The 21,674-nt window shown below is 40.1% G+C and overlaps 1 protein-coding gene across 3 annotated transcripts in view; it reads right to left on the bottom strand.

The window, feature by feature from the left end:
• Positions 1 to 4,904: 4,904 nt before the first annotated feature.
• POLD3 (DNA polymerase delta 3, accessory subunit) overlaps positions 4,905 to 21,674 on the bottom strand; it is a 45,944-nt gene continuing 29,174 nt past the window's right edge. For all 3 annotated transcript variants that reach the window (XM_020879852.2, XM_070473259.1, XM_070473258.1), the window contains exons 9-12: positions 20,130 to 20,236; positions 12,538 to 12,647; positions 11,343 to 11,421; positions 4,905 to 7,115 (exon numbers count right to left, since the gene is read on the bottom strand). In XM_020879852.2, the coding sequence (XP_020735511.2) occupies positions 6,913 to 7,115; positions 11,343 to 11,421; positions 12,538 to 12,647; positions 20,130 to 20,236 (499 nt within the window). In that variant the 3' untranslated portion in view covers positions 4,905 to 6,912. The remainder of the gene's footprint in view (positions 7,116 to 11,342; positions 11,422 to 12,537; positions 12,648 to 20,129; positions 20,237 to 21,674) is intronic.

Raw genomic sequence — 21,674 nt, forward strand, 5'->3', positions numbered from 1 at the left:
CAAATCAGTAAGCATTCATTCAAGGCACGTTCAGGAGAAGACCAACACATTCTTCTTAGCAGTGGAAAAGTTACATGATGTGAAGTCTGAAGACCTTGGTTCTAGCCCTAGTCCACCCCCTTACTGGGAGGGGGATTAAGCATACTTGATAAATGACCTGGGCTTGTTTTCTGCAAAACAGGGTAGAGAAAAACCTTGAGGTTTATCACAAATAAGATTAAGTGAAGCAACACGAAAAGGTGGAATACAACTAACAGGGACAAGAAAAACTATCAGGCTTCATGGTTTCAGGAAAACAGTTCTGCTTCCTGTACCTCCCATACCAGGAGAGGCTAAACCCCCCGCCCCGCCCGCCCATACCAGATTATGCTGTTTATGTAATCATCACACATCTTTTAGGAAAACCTGGTTTGGGGAAGACTCCTTTGGTCTAATCCAGAGCCATCAGAGGCTAACAAGTGGCCTGAAGCCACTTTACTACCTGTGAACTCAACATGGCTTCAATAGGGCAAAAACATGCCAAATTTCTTGACTTTCTTACAGAGGTTAAGTCAAAGGCAAGGCCAAGAATTGGACAATCTTTTCCAAGGAAAAACAGTGTTCTTGATTTAGACTAAAAGCAACTAAATGGATTACTTAGCAAACTATGCTCTATTCAGAAGAATTTCCTGATGATCTAAAAATTAATCATAAAATTTTATTCTAGCCTCTCTTTAAATTCTTCCTAACATTTATTAGTTTACTTATCTAACTATGTAATTTAGTAAGTATGGTATACTGGACATAATTGAATCTTTGTTATAGATTCAAGACCACTTGGCAGGAATGCTGTAGAGAGGACTCAGGCAGAAGATGGGTGGTTGAGTTGGATAACCAGTAAGATCGCCTTCAAATCTGACAGCCTGGGATCTGAACAACCTAGCTGTATTTTCACTTGTAAAAATGAACATGAATCATAATCAGGCAGTATGAGAGTGTGAGCTAATATAGAGCCACAAGCAGTATAGCATAGGGTTAAGGCTGCAGGCACTGAAGCCAAATTGTCATGATTGATAGCCTGCCTGTCACTTGCTGACTCTGTGATCTTGAACAAGTTGTGTTATTTCTGTTTCAGTTTCCTCATGTGTAAAATGGGAATAAAAAAAAAAAAGTACTTGTCTCTTAGGGTTGCTGTAAGGATTAAGAATTAATATATCCGGGAGGAAGAGGCAAGATAGGAATAGGGGATTAAGAGGTACAGACTACTAACATAAAATAAATAACTCACAAGGATTTATAACACAGGGAATATAGCAAATGTTTTATAATAACTATAAACTATAACTTTTAAAAATTGTGAATTACTATATTGTTCACCGAATATTATATATCAACTATACCTCAATTTAAAAAAAAGCTAATACATTCAACCATTCTTGGAACAGTACCTGCCACACAGTAAGTGTCCTGTTTTGTGTTATCTAAAGTGGTAATGAAAGTTGCTCAGTCGTGTCTGACTCTTTGCGACCCCATGGATTATACAGTCCACAGAATTCTCCAGAATACTGGAGTGGGAGCCATTCCCTTCTCCAGGGGATCTTCCCAACCTAGGGATCAAACCCAGGTCTTCATTGCAGTCAGATTCTTTACCAGCTGAGCCACCAGGGAAGCCCTTGTGTTAGCTAAATATATGTCACAACGGGTCTTCCCAGGTGGTGCCAGTGGTAAAGAACCCGTCTGCCAATGCAGGAAACATAAGAGATGATGATTCGATTCCTGGGTCAGGAAGGTCCCCTAGAGAAGGAAATGGCAACCCAATCCAGTATTCTTGCCTGGAAAATCCCATGGACAGAGGAGCCTGGCAGGCTACAGTCCATAACGTTGGAAAGAATCAAGACACAACTGAAGCGACTTAGCACAGTATGCATGTCAAAATACTAGGGACTAACTGCCCATGCATCATTTTATTAGAGCCTGAAAACAACCCTTTAGGGTAGATGGTATAGCTCATTCTAAAGATGAAGAAACAAGTTCTTGGAAGATGAGTACCTCACTCGATGTCAGTGCCTGGCACGGGATTTGAATCCAGAGCCCACTGCCTCCCAACTCATCTTGCTTCCATCACAGCTCCCTGCATCCCCAGTATGTCAAAATTGTTGTGTGTGTGCAAAACTGAGCTGAATTTACACTGATCCAATATATGTAGATCCTGCCTTTTGGAATAACCCTGGGTACATGCTTGCTATCTTGTCGATATTCTCATTTTTAAGGTAGGGCAGAAATAACTCCAGTAAGGATTCACTTTATCATGGTTTACTTACACCATGATTATGTAAATAGTCATGTTCAAACAGCTAGATAAAAATCCACTAAAATGTTGAACCTCCCTCAGCCTGTTTCTTGTCTTAAGTCCTTTGTTATTCTTTACACGGGACTATAAACTTTGCCCATTGTGATTATCCCGGTTCTCTTCTGAATTAAGTCCCTCTTACCACTCACCTAAGCACCATCTCAGCTGCTATACAATGCTATTTATTGTGCTTGTGCTCCACAAAATGCTAACCTCTGAGCTCTTGCAATCCATCAAGTACCTTATCTAGGGCTAAATATAACTAGTATTCAACAACTCCTTGACCCTTTGGATTTGAATGACCTAAAGCAGATGCTGAACAATGTGATTTTTTCCCATTCTTCAAGAGCAGTTCGGTATAAGACATAAGAACCTTGAGAAAGCAAGCCTAAAGGACTGAAAAAAAAAGACTATCCATGAAGAACTTTGAGTGTTAAAAAAAGGGGGGGGGGGCGGGTAGGAGAAGCCAAAGTGAAGCCTCAAGAAATAAGAAGTCTGGCAAAAAGCAAATGAGAAAAAAGAAGGGCAGAGGTGGTGGAGGAGCCAGACGATAGTTATGGGTTGAAATGAAGGGGAATTCTAGAGTTAAGGTGGGTTTGGATCAGAAGCCTTCCCAAGTTTCTCAGGCTCAAGAGCCTGGGTGGCAATCTGTGGGTGGCCCACACTTAAGAACACACGAAAAAAAAAAACTGGACACAGACACAAGTGGTGAGAAGTGTCAAGCAGCAGGGAGTGGCAAGAGTCAATCCTAACTGCAGTCATTTGGGTACAATGTGCCCTTCAGAGAGGGCATGGTGACAACATGGGCTGATTTACAGAGCCGCCAGGGTAATAACTCAGAAAGCAATACTGCCTTTTCCCAACAAAACGAGGCAGCCCCAGAATGTTTCATGGTGGTAAAAAGCTGCATGACAGCATACTGAGGTCCCAGAACCAATGAAAGGAGACAAGTTTACCAAAACGAGTCTTGACACAGAGTACGTTTCTGGCAAATATGTTATTATGCACTCACTCTATTCAGGTCCTGGAGCAACTATTTCATTTCCTTATATGGCCCTTCTCTTCAGCTCTCTCCTGTATAATAACTAATGTCTTCTTAGAGAAACAAAGAGAAGGAATAGAACTGTTCCACTCGTCCTCTGTTTTTTTCAGGGAAATGAGCAGAGGCACATATCACTGAGATGTCAGAGGAGAACTACCAGTTTTTTAAAATCACTTTTTAAACTTGAAATCACTTCTGCTAGAGAAAGCTGTATTGATGCAGGAAGACAAGGGAAAATACTGCAACTGCCTATCCTGACTGCCAGAATTAAGCAGTCTCACTTTAACCAGGACATTTTTAATTCCATTAGAACTTTAAATACCACTAGAACTAAGATACAATGTGCGAGCATGGGTAGAAACATTCCCTATATGGCACACAAAATCAAAGAAAATACCAGCTGTCATGCTTAAATAAAAATCAACTTCTAATGTTACTCTTCTTAAAATTCTTCAGTTGGCCCCCACAGTTTTCAAATAAGATCCAAATTCCTTAGCAAGACCCCGACTTCACTTCTCGATTCCCAAATTCCCTATTCTTTCCTCCCTATTCCCAAATTCTAACAGTTCATTTCCCCCTAAAAGTCATGTTCCTCTGCCTGGAAAATCCTTTCATCTTTGCCTGGCAGAACCCTACTCATCCTTCAGAGAAACTGCTTAGTTTTCTCTCCTTTGGGAAGACTTCCCCAACACCCACCCTCCCATGGGCTCTCAGAAGACCCTGTGCTCATTTACGATTGCACTTACAATGGGATGCTACAATTTCATTTTACTTCCTTGTTTCTTCTACTAGTTCCTGAGGACAACTAGTAGAAGAAACTAGGATTTCTATAGAATTTCTAGGATTCTATATTCTAGTGGTCACGACAGAAGCCTGACATGATGCACAATGTTTTCATGAATAGTCGATAGTCATTTGTGAATCTTACTTTCTCTCATTAGGAAAATATACCCTCTAAAACCTTGCATAAAATAGGATAACAATCTTCCTTCCCTCTTTGACTACATTTATAGCCAGAATGGTGATTTTGAAAGAGTATAACATCTGGGTCATATCCTCGATAACATTTCAGGAAGCTGGTGGCTAATTGCATCATTTATGACATCAAGAAGGAAGCATCATTTGCAAAGCACCTACGTGTTCTGAATTTATTCTGTATATAAATTACTTCACCCTTGACAATCCATGGTAACTTGTCTGAGCTCTAGTTTGATAAAGAACCTGAGGTTTAGAAATCTGCCCATGGTCATACAGCCAGCAAGTGGTGAAGCCAGACTAATACAATGTGCAGGATCAGGACAAGATTTTCTTCTGAAGGAACTAAAAAATGAGGTTGGCTAAAACTAAGATTTCCCACAGGGCTGAAAAGTGATGAAGACAGCAAATAACTTGTCCATCTCAGACTATGGGTATGCTATTTTAACAATATAAACTGAAAACCAGCCTTCTTCCTGTTCAGAGTTTGAATAATTGCATACACTATTGCTGTCCTGTCAAATAACAGACTCATCAGACATTCAGTTTGAAGCACTGTTTTAAAACAACTTCTCAAATTTATTTAACTCATGTGAATAGCATGGTAGGGTTTTTTTTTAAACAAAAAGAAAAAAAACAGCCAGTGCTTACTACTTACCAAGCCTCACAGATGGCTCAGAGTGTAGGCAGCATACTGGGCACAGTGATCACAGGATTTGCGTTATCCTTGCAAAGACAGAACTCCACCAGCACCAGAGGTTTCCAATTCGAAATGTGATTTTATTTGAGATCCCAATGTAATTTTTTTAAAAACGACTGGATTGTTGCTTTTTTTAATTTTCCATTACTAGTTAGAAAAATGACTAGAGGCAATGACAAAAATAACCATTTAAAAGGGATTCCTCTCCAGAAATTTTTTTGTAAAGGTTTAAGTTCAGCCTTTCCAGCCTTCTCTCTGTCCTTTTACGTTTTAAAAAGAAAGGGGTTTGGAATATGTCAACCTTTACTCAGCTTGCTCACAAAGCCTCTGTCTTCTCAAGTTGTAGACATATCGCCAGGACTCATCTCCCAAACCTCTGGTTTTAATCAAGAACATGGGGTGCCTAGCTGGAGGGGCCTGAGTGACAGTTGCTTAAAGAAGCTCCTATTAATTCAAGGTCAGTCACAAACCTAACCTTAAACAGTAGATGGCTGACTGCATCACTTACGACATACACCAGGCGAAGGTGGAAGGAGCAAGAGGCAAGTCAGACATCCCTCCTCTGTTAAGTCATGAGTCAGGCCAGCAGCTGAGCCTGTGTTCCTTTCCTTTCCTCAAAGCTCACAGTGCAAGGTCACTGCCACACCACCTCCATCCCCCAAGCTCACTGTCCAGCCATAGGGGAAGTTGCTTCCACGTTTTCACTGGAATAAATGATTTTCCACGAATAAAAAATGAAAATGTTTAGATGTACCAATGAATGACTTGGCTCTCTCCATCTCTTCTTGGGGAACCTCTACTTTTAAGCACGTGGGGAGTTAAAATTACAGAGGAGCGAGACTGACAGACAAGGTGCTTTACCTCTTCCTCAACACCTTTCTGGAAAACTGCTGTTTCTAACATTCAGGTTCCTTGAAAAGGAGAAATTTTACTTAACTGCTGTACACTGTGTGTAAGAAGGGACTTCTCTTTTTAGCCTTCATTTCACTGTGTGGGTTTCCCTCTCTAGGTCTTGAGAGTGGGAAAGGGAGAGTGGAGAGGAGACAAAAATCACAAAGAGCAATACACAGCACACCCTATGTCAGCAACATGACAAATCCTCTCACATCATCAGTGCTGACTATAGTTTCTGGTGGGGTGAATACAGCATTGCTTTCTGTTTGCGTTCTGCCTCAGGCTTTCCCCAACCACTAATTGCAGGTAAAGGTCTAGAGAGGAAGAGCTTTTGAGAAAGGGCGAGAGCACAAGTAACATGCTGGTCTGGGGCCAGGTGTCAGTGTACTTTATAATGGAAGAAAAGAGGGTTACAGGCAGATTTTTGTCTCAGCCTTAGTCCAAGATTTAAAAGACTTACAGAAAATACTTTACACAGAAGGGTGGCAGTGGGGAAGGGAGGGTGGGGGAATGACAGACACACCCAGTAAAATTCAGGGATAAAAGAATACCTGCACAAGTCCATGGAATACAAAAGAACAAGGAGGATCACTTCCTGAGCCATACATGGATGGATAAGGGCAGAAGATGCGTAGGACACAGTGGATTAGCCATTAACGGCTTCAGTGATAATTCAGAAACCTGTTCCAATTTATTTTTGGAGTGAAATCTTCTCCTGGACAGGTCAAAATTGTGCTTTAAAAAATGTCATTAGAAGGTAACAGCTTTTCAAATATTCTTTTGCCTCTTGCGTCCAGGTGATTTCCTTTTTGTTGAAAACGAGAAGCCATATAAACCTTGCAGGGTGGAAGAACAGTCTTTCGACACAGGTGAGGCGAGGCGCTGGATGAACTTACACAGTAAGTGAGAGTCTGCACGTCCTGGGCTTGTCCCTTGACCACACCACATCTCTGACCTAACAGAGATGGCAGTTCACTTTCTCGCGAAGAAGCCAGTAATGGCCACTTGTCTATTGGCTTTGCCCATAGCAGCAGTTCCCTTCTTGGGGCCTTTTCGTTCCTCTTTAGGTTCCTTTTTCACAGCCATGGCAGGAGGCCTATGGATAGAGGAAGTCTTCATCTTAAGCTCTTCTTCACTATCTGTGCAGGATTCACTCTCAAAGACTTTCTCAGTCACTGGTAGAACAAGGGGAAAAACAGGATATGAATGGGTTGAGTTATTTAGAACACTGCTCTCGCAAGAGAATAAGCTATCTGGTTCACTCCAATCCCCTCAGTCCCACTGACCGAGGGAGGTGTGCTCACCAATCACTGCAGCTTAATACTGCTGGGAGATCAGATCCCAACTCAGGTAGTAGGCAGTATCTTGAGCTCACAGCCTTGAGCTGTGGCTCATAATCAACATTACCCCTTATTCTGTCACTGCTGTGTACCATGACTTTAAGTGGGCCTGTGTCATTTGATTGCCCAAATCCTGCATTTGGGCCTTTGTGCTAGCTAACTGCCTAAACTCTGGATCAGAACTGTCTGCTGATCTCAAACACCTGCTTCTACCTCCATGCTTTCACTGACTTCTTCAGTCTCATCTCCCTGACCCACAGTGCTGCCATTTCCATCTTTGGTTTTCCTGCTCTTAATCTCGGTTCGACCTGCTAGTCCCTGTCCCGTCTAGCTAGGCTCACTGCCACAGTACCTCCTGGCTAGCCCTGCCCTGATGTCACGGAGGGTCTGCATGTCCTAAGTACAGAGAACTGGAGATTAGTTAGTTCCTCCCTTGTTCAGTTCTTGGTTCTCAGTGACCCAAGATTTAGTAGTGGTCTACATCATGAAGATACTATCTCAGGCAAACTCAATCAGATGACAAACTTGATAGTTTTAAGGTAAGACGATGATAAAATGAGAAAGTTACCAGTGCTTTTACTCCTTCTCAGCCAAGGGCATATTTTGCCTTTTCTCCTACCAAAAAATTCACTGAATTTTTCCCACAGGAAACTTTAAAAAAATTTACATGAGTGAGGAGTCACTATAAGAAAGCCCCACAGGGCACAGGCACAGACAATGGCTTCCAACAATGATGTTCCAGAACCGACAATGTTCTCCAGTACTGCTGCAGTGTACACGGCAACCACAAGAAACAGTACAATGCCACCCTCCTGTGACTTTAGAGAGATGCAGCAGCTGTACAACCAACATCATCTAAACCCTTTCTCAGCAAATGATGAAAAACAGAGAACCTTTTCATAGCAGAACAGAGTAACCTAATATGTATAATAAATATTCAAATGAGCAAAGTGAAAGGTATTTTTTTCCCATTAAAGAACTGTTCCTTAATAGTTTTAAGCTGTCAACTATTGATCATTTCTTTCAAATAAAATATGTCAAACTGTTCTAGAGGCATTGACTTTGGAATCAAATACACCTATGTTCTAATACCTAGTCAGTCACTTACCTAACCTCAGATTTTAATGTGTATCAGAATTACTTGAAGCCTTGTTTAAACATGGATGGCTAGGCTTTATTTCCAGAGTTTTAGATTCAGTAGGTCTGGGGTGGACCTGAGAATTTGCTTTTCTAACATGTTCCCAAGTGATGCTGATAAGCTGCTGGTCTGGGGACCACACCTTGAGAATCACTGTTTGTTGCTTCCCTGTAAAAGGTCATTTGCTACCTCAGAGAAAGTACAAATACATCCAGTAATCTCTGGCAAGCTCTCTTTAATGCTATATTTTCCCCTCACAATTGGCATGCTGGAGATCAACTGGCGCTAGCAGTGGAGTATTCCTTCACCTTATCCATCTATTCTTATTAAGGCTGCATAATTAACAGTCGTCCTCCCACCCCCACCCCGCAAGAGTTCCTAGGATTTATCATTACTTTCAAGAGCCTAGAATTCACTTTGGCTGACTCCTGCCAACTTGGAGGCTAAATAAACACTAAAAAGTTTTAAATATATATTGAGTATTCTTGGAGGCCTTAAGGCTTCCCAGACCAGAGGCATTAGCATCTCCCATGAGCTTGTTAGAAACACAGAATCTCAAGTCCTACCCCCAGGGCCTACTGAATCACAATTCAAAATGTGGCAAGATCTTCAAGTAATGTATATACTCAGCAAAACGTAAGAAATGTTGTTCTCAGATATTTAGAGAACTTCCATGGTAGGCTTATACTGCAACAATTATGATCGCAGAACATCATCCCCATCCTGATGCCAAAGTACTACATAACTGGATTTTGGAAAAAAATTATGACCTGTTAATTACTCAATATCTCAATTCAGGTAAGTCTGAAGAGCCATCTACACATACAGAAAAGACAGGACTTACTACAAAACTTGCTCCTCTATAAGCTATATTCTGTATTAAACTGGTGGCATGTCTATAATATTAAACTTCAGCATCAATTAGCTCATTATTTCATGACTAACCATTGCCTGTCTCACTGCCAATTCTGTGCAATCCATTGCTTAAAGGAGTTAAAATCAGTCAGGGCAGCATCAACAGAAATTCTTAAGCAGAACACTTGTTATAGCCCTTAAGAGCTAAAAGGAGCATTTCTATATTCAAAGCGGTAGCTACTTCAAACTACAGAACAAAGGAGATTTCAACTTAAAAATACAGGACCTTTATTTTAGCTGAACAACATGCCACTTTTCTGGGCTGCCATAAAAAAAAAAAGGCCCAGTTTGTGGGGGTAACAGAATTCTTTTCCACTCAACTGTTTTGCTCTTATAAATCTACCCTGTCCAGAAGTCTACCCCACACATATCTCAGGGGCCCAACTCCCCAGTCCCTGCTGTGAACTTACAGAAAGGGAAAGATCAGCTTTTTAAACCCGCAGAATAACTGCTATCCAGCACAGGACAGGACAAGCCCCCTGAGTTGGTGCGTTTGGAACAGTCTGAGCAGAGAGGAAAGCAGAACTCTTTTGTTGGTTACAGGAGCCAAGATTCATTAAGTTGAGCTTGGAATAAAAACTTTTCAAAAAAAATGTGCTATGTGAGCACAGTTTTCATTGTTGCATCCAAGGCTCTTAATAGTCCTGTCTGGAGACAGGAGTACAAAAAAGTTCACATCCCATACCTGGCCAAAACTTGAGAACTGTGTTTTGAACAAAGCAATATGTAATTAGCCACAAATTCCCAATGAACTCTTCTAAAGGTATTTTTGATGCTTTTCTTTTGGGGTAGCAGGAGGAAAAAACTAGCACTGATGCTTCTGTCCTCTTAAATTTAAAATGAAAATGAATTTAAAAATTCAACAGTAAATACATAAATTACCATTAACAGTCAAACCAAGAGACTTGAAATTCATGACTAGAAGACTGAAAGCAAAAACAAATAAAACAAGACCAAAGTCCAGAATTCACAGGCTCACAAGAAAGTTGGCACTGCAAAGACAAAAATCTCCTGTGTAAGGAATTTTACTCCCCAAGCATATGCTACAATGAAAATGGCAGAGGCCTTTTCAGACAAGTGAGGCAGGGAACCAGAGAGGCTCAAGATCGGTGAGATGTCTTCACTAGTTTTAACCACCACACTGTTTGGAAACGTTGGTTCTTCATAGTCAATTAAACCTTTTTAAGACAAAAATGTGAACCAGAAAAGGAAAATCAAGAAAGGGAAAAAATACTTCTCTACAAGAGCTGAGGTGTGGCAAGAGTCACAGGAAAAGAGAAATGACACTTTAGGGCCATCTCACTAACAAGATGTTGAAGAGCCTAAACCTACAACTCTTCACAAACACAAAAGATAGTACCAGGATTTGAACATTTCATCAGGACTCAAGTGATGACTCAAAGCCTGAATTCTATTTTCCCTCTGGATCTCTGTAAAAGGAACATGCTTTTATCTAACATGATTTATAAAACAGGAAACACAGGAAGTGATATGGAAGTCATACCCCTCTACAGAACAAATTGGACAAAATACGAAGAAGACGCCTGACACTCTCTTCAGAGTCTAATCATCTGCAGGAGCCTCTTTTCCACAGTTCAAATGTATAAAATAAACATTCAAAACAGCCCCACTTGTTTCTCAGTGTCTTTGATAATACTTAAAGTTGGTATTGTGGTTTCCATCTTGAAAGTGTTTTTTTAAATCTATTACTTCACGTGAATTTTCACAACGATCTCACGTGTAGGCAAAATGGCTATTTTCCCTTCCACGCCACAGATGAAGAAACTCCCCAGCCAGAGATGCTGCAATTTCTATCCGAGATCTCAAGTGTATGAACCAAAGAGGAAGCAGGTCCTCTGTAGCTGCAGTGTTCCCCATACTCAGCTACTCAGTGTGGGCCACAGCCACGCAGCACAGCATCACATGGGGATGAGGCGCTCTGCTCTGTGAGGGGTTAAGGTGCTCTCTACGGTCATTACTCTATCCCTGCAGCCAAAATTTTTTCTTACCCATGCAGCCCTCCTCATCCATAAAGGTTTTAGATTTTAGCACACGTTTTCGTTTTCTTTTGTTTTCTCCATTGGAGCCCTAAAAGGTCACAGGAAGATCAGAGGATACAACATTAAACTAACCAATCAAGCTGTAGAAAATAACAAAAATTTTTTTATCTTTTAACAATCACCCTCCAATATTTTATGAGCATAAACAGTTAAACAAGGTATATACAAATTTCCCTTTAGGGGACCAGCCCAACCACAGACAAGTTATGCTCATTGATACCTCATTATGAGACGAAAAGCAGCATGTTGAGCAAAGAATTGTGTTCATTCAGTCAACAAACTTTTGTTGGAGAGAGCAGGCACCATGGTTAAAAATACCAATAGGACAATGGCCTTAGTTGGAGGAGAGAGACAAGGAAAACAGACCACTGCAGTCCACTGTGGTAAGGGCTTTAATGGAAGGCCACAGCAGATACTGGAAGTGCCCAGGGAAGGCCCCTAGACTGCAGGTCTCCAAAGCATCCACCCTTGCTGTGGATACCTGCTAGTTCAGCCTCAACACTGCAACATTATAACTGTCTAACTTAGTATTAAAAAGGTTTTACTTATACCAACTTCTTTTTCTCCCCACTGGTCTTTCACTCCATTTTCTTTTAAGCTAATGAGGAATTTAGTGCAGAATTTAAGTGACAGTCAAATGAATTAAGGAAAACTAATAATCATAAAGGAAAAAAAAGCCCATCTTCTCAATCCTTCATTATTTACACTCGAAGATGCAGACAAGACCCAGCTGAAGATTACTGAAAACTATATTTCCCCATTTGCAGCCCTTTTCTAGAAGAGCAACAAACATGTAAGTTGTTTGTTCTACTTGCAAATATAGTTTGTCTTTCACAAACTCTGCTACACTTAACTGTGCACAATGCCAAAAGAAGTTGGATGGCACAGCTGCTCTGAAACTGGAAGCCATGAAAAACTAAAGAGCCCCTAGGATTGACATCGGCTACATTCCTGAGATGATGCCCTATGGCTAAACTTGCCCTTCCTGTGAGAAGAGAGGGAATGCCCATTCTGTACCACCTACAGGAAAGCAGGATGAGACAGGAGCCAGCTACTGCCACATGTGAAGTGTAGAGCAGAGAACTAACACAGCAGAGCGGCTTCATCCTTGGGCGATAAAGGACACATCCCAGTGAAGTTTTACCTTGACAGGAGGCGGCTCCGGCTCAGTCTTCAGCACTGGTTCAGGAGAAGGAGAAGGAGGAGGTGGGGATGGTGACTCAGTTTCATAAGCTCCAGGAGAGTCTGGTATGACTGAAATAAGGGAACAAGCTTAGATAAGAGAACTACGGCAGTGTCTGGTACAATGCCCTCTCTACTGGTTCTCTACACTTCCATGTCCAGCAAAGGGTATTTTGCAAGCAGTAATTCATGACAATCCAGGACTCTGCAGTTATATATCTATCTATTAATATATAGATAACTAGACAGATATCTTTAAAATACACATTTTATCAATTTTCATACAAAGAGAATCAAAGAATCGAAAATTATTAGAGCTGACATCGTAAAACAATTATAGTCCAATTAAAAAAATTATTAGAGCTGGAATGTACCTTAGAGATCATCTTAACTAGCTTCTAATTTTATAGATAAGTCAGGGTATGCAGTTGTTTTAAAAATATCCACTGATTATCTACCATGTGTCATCTATTTCACTGACATTACTTCACTTTCTCCTCACAACAAACCTAAGATACAAATACTATCATTCATACATTATAGAGTTGGGTAAACAGAGGTTCAGAGAGGTTGATTAGCTTGTCAGGGGCACAGAGCTTGCAACTGAGGCAGGAAGTTTTAAACCCCAGTCAGTCTGATTCCACAGCCTGATTATTTCAACTATCCCATGCTGCCTACCACTAAGGTACAGACATTTTCTTAAGATCAAGTAAGTGGAGAGAGTCCTCAGATTATACTAAGTGTGAGCACCTTTCAACTGAAGAGCTACAACTCCATTACATTTGAAACACACCAACACATCCATCATTCCTTATGCTTATGTCACTAAAAGCATACTGAAGGAGAACACTTGGGTTAATAATAAAGACTAAGGCAGACCAATATGGATCCTAACATATGAATGTGGGCAAGTTTTTAAAAAATCTCTTTGAACTTCAGTTGTATGCAGTAATAGTAACAATGATTTTGTGACTGTGACTTAAGGATTATTTGCAATCACCTGAGATGTTTGTTAGACTTAAATTTTCCAGCTGACATTGAACAGCATAAATCGTGGGGTTGTGGAATCATCTTTGAAACAATGATCACAATTATAGCTCTAACAACTAAGACTTGCTCGTTAATATGATTAGCAGGAAAAGAGTACTTTAAGGAGAGAAATATCGCTATGAAAGAGGTACCACCTGAAAAGAGAGCACCACCAGAGGGATCCCATCAGTTTCGAACAGTTCCAGAAACAGTGGTCTTAGTTTAAGGCCCATGAGAAGGGAAGTGAAAATCCTCAGCTGACCCATTGCTTAATTACCGCAAAGAAACTGCTGGTCAAGGGACTGGGGAGCTGCTTAGCCTCACCTGCTCCCTGAATCTCCTGGCTGTATTCAAATTTTTAGCACAAGTCTTGGATTGAAATTCTCCCAACTCATTAGGTCAGTGTTAAAAATTATGACAGTGGAGAGTTCAAGGCCAAATGACCTAAAGAGGTGAAGCAGAACAACAGCCAGAAAGAAACAATAAATTACACACTTCAAGTATGAAATGGGCCCCCAAACTTTATAAGCTCTAGGAAATAGAAACATGAAAGCAAAGTGGTCCAGCTATTAACCAGCACTGGGAGGCTAGAACACAACGGGAGCTTGCCTAAGAAAAAGTCCAGTCAAACCACCAGAACCAAGCACCCATTTTCCTGAAGGTGCAGCTATTAAGAAAGCTCTGAAGCAATGAGCTACAGTGGCAGGAGAGAAGTTTATGCAGTGAGGACGCCAAAGAAAAGGAATTTTGAGTGCTCAGTCATAAATTTATGAGTTCTTATTCTGTTTCCAGTTCTGCAGCCACTTGACTTAACCAAGGAAAACACATAATCCCAGTGGCACTGTCTAATAAGACCCCTCTCACTGCACGTATGGAGCTGTTTAGAGTCCCCCTTCAGACTCTAACTAAGCTCCATACAGGCAGAGGCACCACCATTTCCCTAGTGCTGAATATACAGTAACATTTTTAATAAAAGAATCATTTTCTGAACTATATTTGGGATGAGGAGCTTCCAAGTCAAGGAAGATGCAGCATATGCCTCCCTCTCCCTTTCACACATCCTCACGGAGAAACATTATAACAATAATAAAGGAAAGAAATGTTGTAAACCCCTCATAATAGGGAAGAGAACATCACAGAAGCCAAGAGCTCTTAAGGAATAAGAAATTTCAACAAACCCTTGGAAGATGGAAGGTGGATGGGAAAAAGCTGACAAGAGAAGCATCAGTCAATTAGGTTCAGTATGATAGGAGAGGTTACTATTAATATGTAACTCTTGTACTTTATCTGATTTTTGAAATTGTATATATGTATTACTTAAATTTTTTTAAAAATTGTAATATTTTAAGAAAGGATAGGGAAAACAACTAGAATTTTCTGGGCTTACAAACATTAATCATTCATTTTTATAATAACCCCACAAAAATCACTACTACTATTTGTTTTATACAACCAAGGTTCAAAGAGATTAAAAAAAAAAAAAAACAAAACTTGCCCACATTCATATACTAGAATCCATGTCTGTCTGCCTTAGTCTCTATTACCAAGATGACCATACTCCTTCAACATATTTTTAGTGATATAAGCTATGTAATGATGGATATATTGGTGTGTTTTAAATATATTTGTAACTGATTTTGCAGCTCTTCAGATGAAAGGTACTCAAGTAGTGAAACATCACTTATCCCAGGAAAGCACCCTTCACTGGGGCAGAATAAGAACTGTGGTAAAGATAATTGCAGGGATCTAGCAATGTAACCACTGTTTATCAGTTTTCTGGAAGAGATGGGTAATTAGAATTCCTGGAAACCATTCATAGCTTCCTAGGAAATTTTTTAAACTACTTATCTTAACCTTCAAAAAAGGGGTGGGGGTGGGTCATTTGCTTACCATTCTCTATAAACAATTTGCAAGGACTGAAAACGGTAGCAAAGACTGAAACATACCAGTTAAAACTACTTTTTCCTAGCAATATAGATATTACTCTTAATGTTATTTCTTTCTGGGTCTGGCTTTTCTTTACTTTACAAAAAGAGTATACAGAACTGCTAACGGTGCTTATGATCCTGACAGGGAGAAAGAGAAAGGAATACTTTCTCAGGTATACAGTTAAGAATATGAAGTTGAAGGGAATTTTCCGAGAGAAGGTACTTTCACAAGTATATTATTACCATTAAACGCTTACTGAATTTCAACAGGAAAAGTGGGGTGAACATTAAGAAAACTGATTATATGTTAAGTATTGTCCTGGCACTTTTGAAACAGCATTTTATTTGATGTTCATAAAAGGCCTATCTTATGTGATAACATCCTATCTTAGAGAAAACAAGGAACTGAAGAAGTTAAGTAACCTGCCTAAAGTCACACAGTCAGTAGTGGAGGTAAGATTTTAAACCCAGGTCTGTCTGACTCCAAAGTCTCTGCCATTTGCTCCACTCTTGCTGCTAACTTCTAGCTGAAGATATTATACTGAACTAACAGCACATGTTCAGCATAGCAGAAATAAAGCAACAGTAGGTTAGAGACTGTATGAAAGTTTAAAGTAAAATCCCATTGGCTCTGAGACAAAGAAGAAATTTAGGAATAAAATGGCAATAGTTTATAAATTTAGTCAGATGCCAAAAATTATCTTTCCCAGAAAAAAAAAAATCTGAGAGTCTCTGCTCTATATCATGTTATTATAGGCTGTCCACCTCCTCTTTCACATTTCTTCTCCCTTCTAGGCTAAATAACCCCACTCTTATTTCTTGTCACTTGAGAGTATCATTTTTGTGAGCTAAGGATCAGAACTATAGAGAGTATTTCAGAAGTATGTAAAGAGTGTCAATCAATCACAGCATTACAGCTGACTCCTTCACTAATACTAGAGTATCTAGTTTATTTTTTAATGTATATTAAGGCTAATGGTTTCAAAGACTTATCTAGAATCTTCCTCAAGTTCTTTCCCTGGTTGGAATTAGGGATGACTACTCCAGTTAGCACACATTCCTAAGTTACCTCCTAAGTTATTTTCCTGTGTGTCTGCAGAGTTGCCTCTATTTCCTCAACTCTTAACCAATCAGAATGCTCCTTGAGGGCTGTTTCATCTATACACTTTGAAATCTTCCTTTCTGTGGTCTTGGTTAAAGCATTTTGATAAATGACATGGAATGAGGATTCAGCATCCTCCCTATCTGTTTCACAGTCAACAAAAACCCTAAGTCCAGGGAGGAGTCAAAGATGCAGCTCTGCCATAGACACAGTCAACTTGCTTGTACAGTTTCTTAGGTCTGTTCATTTCCTTTGTGTGACTGTCATCTATATATATAATTTGTTTCTCAACTCACTTGAGTTAATACCACCCCCCCATCCCAGTTTGGATTGCCTCTGTTACCACTTTCAGTGCTTCTTACAGTAGTTTCTGGTAAGACTGGAGTTTAACAAGTTTAGCTCTGTCCTTCAACAGCATAGCAGGTTTCTTTTTTTTGCATTCATTTTTCTTTAATCTCTTAAAGAATCTTTCAGTTTGTTTGCCTTTGTCTACCTTTATATGATGCTGAATCCCTTTGGATGAGAGTTCTGGCCATTTCCTAAAATGCTTTCTATGCCATGAATTCATGGAGAATCAATCATAGCAGCTCAAGCTTTTCACCACCGGTTCTCAGAGCAGGCTTTTCAGAGTTGAAGTCATATGGCATATCAGTCCAACCCAGGAGTCGTTCTCTTTGGTCTTTTTTAAAAAAAAACTTACTTGGCTGTACTGGGTCTTAGTTGTGGCACTAAGGGATCTTCATTGACATGTGCTTGAAGAATCTTAGTTGCATGTAGGATCTAGTTCCTTGACCAGGGATTGAACCTGGGCCCCGTGCACTGGGAGTGCAGTCTTAACCACTGGACCATCAGAGAAGTCCCTCTTTTTTCTATATATTTTCGTTTACCCAATTTGGGACGAATACTTGAATTGGCTCTTAGACTACTTGATATTCTCTTAAAAGGCACATTAATTTTTCAGGCGAGATTCTTGCCCTTACTCTGTTCACTTATTTTATAACAGTGTCTACAACTTAAAATTAGGAAGGTCCACAGTGTCATTCCTTTTCAACAACAACAATGCAGATTGATCTTAGTGTGGTTTTACTTATGTGATACAAAACAGCACCATTATCCTTGATGTCTACAATCTCATCCATTTTATAAGACACACATGAAGGTACCCAAAGGAAGTTCAGTTCAGTTCAGTTCAGTCGCTCAGTCGTGTCCAACGCTTTGTGACCCCATGAATCTCAGCATGCCAGGCCTCCCTGTCCATCACCAACTCCCGGAGTTCACTCAAACTCATGCCCATCGAGTCCGTGATGCCATTCAGCCATCTCATCCTCTGTCGTCCCCTTCTCCTCCTGCCCTCAATCCCTCCCAGCATCAGAGTCTTTTCCAATGAGTCAACTCTTCGCATGAGGTGTCTAAAGTATTGGAGTTTCAGCTTCAGCATCAGTCCTTCCAATGAACATCCAGGACTGATCTCCTTTAGGATGGACTGGCTGGATCTCCTTGCAGTCCAAGGGACTTGCAAGAGTCTTCAACACCACAGTTCAAAAGCACCAATTCTTCAGCACTCAGCTTTCTTCACAGTCCCAACTCTCACATCCACACATGACCACTGGAAAAACCACAGCCTTGACCAGACGGACCTTGTTGGCAAAGTAATGTCTCTGCTTTTTAATATGCCATCTAGGTTGGTCATTAACTTTCCTTCCAAGGAGTAAGCGTCTTTTAATTTCATGGCTGTAGTCACCATCCGCAGTGATTTTGGAGCCCCCCAAAATAAAGTCTGACACTGTTTCCACTGTGTCCCCATCTATTTGCCATGAAGTGATGGGACCGGATGCCATGATCTTAGTTTTCTGAATATTAAACTTTAAGCCAACTTTTTCACTCTCCTCTTTCACTTTCATCAAGAGGCTTTTTAGTCCCTCTTTACTTTCTGCCATAAGGGTGGTGTCATCTGCATAGCTGAGGTTATTGATATTTCTCCTGGCAATCTTGATTCCAGCTTGTGCTTCATCCAGCCCAGCGTTTCTCATGATGTACTCTGCATATAAGTTAAATAAACAGGGTGACAATATACAGCCTTGATGTCCTCCTTTTCCTATTTGGAACCAGTCTGTTGTTCCATGTCCAGTTCTAACTGTTGCTTCCTGACCTGCATACAGGTTTCTCAAGAGGCAGGTCAGGTGGTCTGGTATTCCCATCTCTTTCACAATTTTCCACAGTTTACTGTGATCCACACAGTCAAAGGCTTTGGCGTAGTCAATAAAGCAGAAATAGATGTTTTTCTGGAACTCTCTTGCTTTTTCAATGATCCAGCAGATATTGGCAATTTGATCTCTGGTTCCTCTGCCTTTTCTAATACCAGCTTGAACATCTGGAAGTTCTTGGTTCATGTATTGCCGAAGCCTGGCTTAGAGAATTTTGAGCATTACTTTACTAGCGTGAGAGATGAGTGCAATTGTGTGGGAGTTTGAGCATTCTTTGGGATTGCCTTTCTTAGGGACTGGAATGAAAACTGACCTTTTCCAGTCCTGTGGCCACTGCTGAGTTTTCCAAATTTGCTGGCATATTGAGTGCAGCACTTTCACAGCATCATCTTTCAGGATTTGAAATAGCTCAACTGGAATTCCATCACATCCACTAGCTTTGTTCGTAGTGATGCCTTCTAAGGCCCACTTGACTTCACATTCCAGGATGTCTGGCTCTAGGTGAGTGATCACACCATTGTAATTATCTGGGTTGTGAAGATCTTTTTTGTACAGTTTTTCTGTGTATTCTTGCCACCTCTTCTTAATATCTTCTGCTTCTGTTAGGTCCATACCAAACACCCAAAGGAAGAGCTCCATTTTATTTTTTAAAAAGGAAAACGTCCTTGATAATAAATATAATAATAATCCTTATTCTCCTCCTTTTTGTGTTTGCTACTTTCACAAATTACCAGAAGATTATGGTTCTTGTTAAAAGGTTAAAGTTGATTTTGAACAGAAATAGGTACATTGTGTCTCTCAGTGCTAGGATTACTACTGTCACTGCAACCCATAATAAGCAACTTTTTAGCTTCTTGAGCTAAAGTCATCATAAGAAGAACTGATCCTTCTGTGGACCGAATATTTGTGTTCCCTCAAAATTTGTATGTTTAAGCCCAAATCCTCAGTAGTAGCAGGAAGAGGACCTTTGGGGGATAAAATGAGGACAGGATCATAATGAATGGGATTAGAGACACAAAGAAGATTTCTTTCTTTCTCTACCATGGAGAACACAGCAAGGAGGTATTCTTCTACAAATGAGGAAAAGAGCCTCTCCTAGGAATTGAATCAGCTTGTACCTTGATTTTGAACTTCTCAGCCTTCAAAACTGTAAGGAATAAAGTCCTGTGGTTTACGCCTCCCAGTCTATGGTATTCTTATAATAGCATCCCAATTTGACTGAGACAATCCCACTAGCCAAAAATTAAAACTTTAAATTAAAATTTAAAATAAAAAAGTTAGCAATGCCCACCTTCATCTTCACTGCTATCAGACTCAGGAAGTTTGATTCTTCTCCTCTTTTTCTTCATGTTTTCAGTTTCTTTCGTCTCATCATCAGATAACTCCACTTGCTTCCTCCTGTTGTCATTCGGGAATAATTTAAGCATGTTACACAAAATAAAAATATAAGTACTCATATGCTACTATCGGCCTTGCTTCATAATTCATGAATTTAATTCCAGAGGGTAGAAAATAAAAGTCATAAAAGACCCAAAGGATACTCTGCTAACTGACCACACACAACTAAGTCACTTCAGAATAAAAACTTCCTCTAGCTCTCTAAAGACTACTGTAAGCTACTTACCAGGTTATTGAAAATTTCTCTAAATTCCTTACTTCCCCTACTTTTGATTCAGTCACTCAACAAGCATTATGAATGCATTCATAATTCATTCCTTACTTCAACAAGCATTATGAATGCAACAGTTGAATGATTGTTGATTCAGTCATTCAACAAGCATTAAATAAGCAGCTACTACTTACATAAAGAATTTTTGCTAAACACCCAGATGCAAAGATCAAAAAAAGTACCATTGGTCTCAAAAAGCTCTGGCAGGAAAAACAGATACAAATACCACTGACTATAAAATACAGTATGATAAATTTTTCTGAACAAATAAATGTTAAGTGACATGACTCTTATTTTAAAACTTCAAAATCTAAACAGTTTATCAGATAGAAAAGGGAGACATAATTTTAAAAAGAAAGAACAATATGAACAAAGGCACAGGCAGAAAACATTAAGGTGATTCTAACTCTAAAATCACTGTGGATAGTAACTGCAGCCATGAAATTAAAAGATGCTTGCTCCTTGGAAGAAAAGCTATGACAAACCTACAAAGTGTATTAAAAAGCAGAGACATCACTTTGCTGACAAAGGTCCATATAGTCAAAGCTATGGTTTTTTCCAGTAGTCACATATGGATGTGAGAGTTGGACCATAAAGAAGGCTGAGTGCCAAAGAACTGATGCTTTCAAACTGTGGTGCTGGAGGACTCTTGAGAGTCCCTTGGACAGCAAGGAGATCAAACCAGTCAATCCTAAAGGAAATCAACCCTGAATATTCATTGGGAGGACTGATGCTGAAGCTCCAATACTTTGGCCACCTGATGCAAAGAGCCAATTCACTGGAGAAGACTGATACTGTGAAAGAGTGAAGGCAGGAGGAAAAGGGGACGACAGAGGATGAGATGGTTGGATGGCATCACCGACTCAATGGACATGAGTCTGAGCAAACTCCAAGAGGCAGTGAAGGACAGGGAAGCCTGGTGTGCTGCAGTCCATGAGGTCGCAGAGTCAGACACGACTTAGCAACTGAACAGCAACAATAACATAATAAAAAAACCTAAATCCATCTTGACATCATTTAGCTCTTCTATCTGGATACTCCACCACACTATTCATTCAATCAACAATAATTTATCAAGGGCCTACTGTGTGTTACAGACACAAATAAGGACAAGACATAGTTTTTACCTTCAACCATATTTCTTACATAACAAATATCAATACATTT

Source organism: Odocoileus virginianus, chromosome 10, assembly GCF_023699985.2.
Source record: "Odocoileus virginianus isolate 20LAN1187 ecotype Illinois chromosome 10, Ovbor_1.2, whole genome shotgun sequence".
Classification (NCBI taxonomy): domain Eukaryota; kingdom Metazoa; phylum Chordata; class Mammalia; order Artiodactyla; family Cervidae; genus Odocoileus; species Odocoileus virginianus.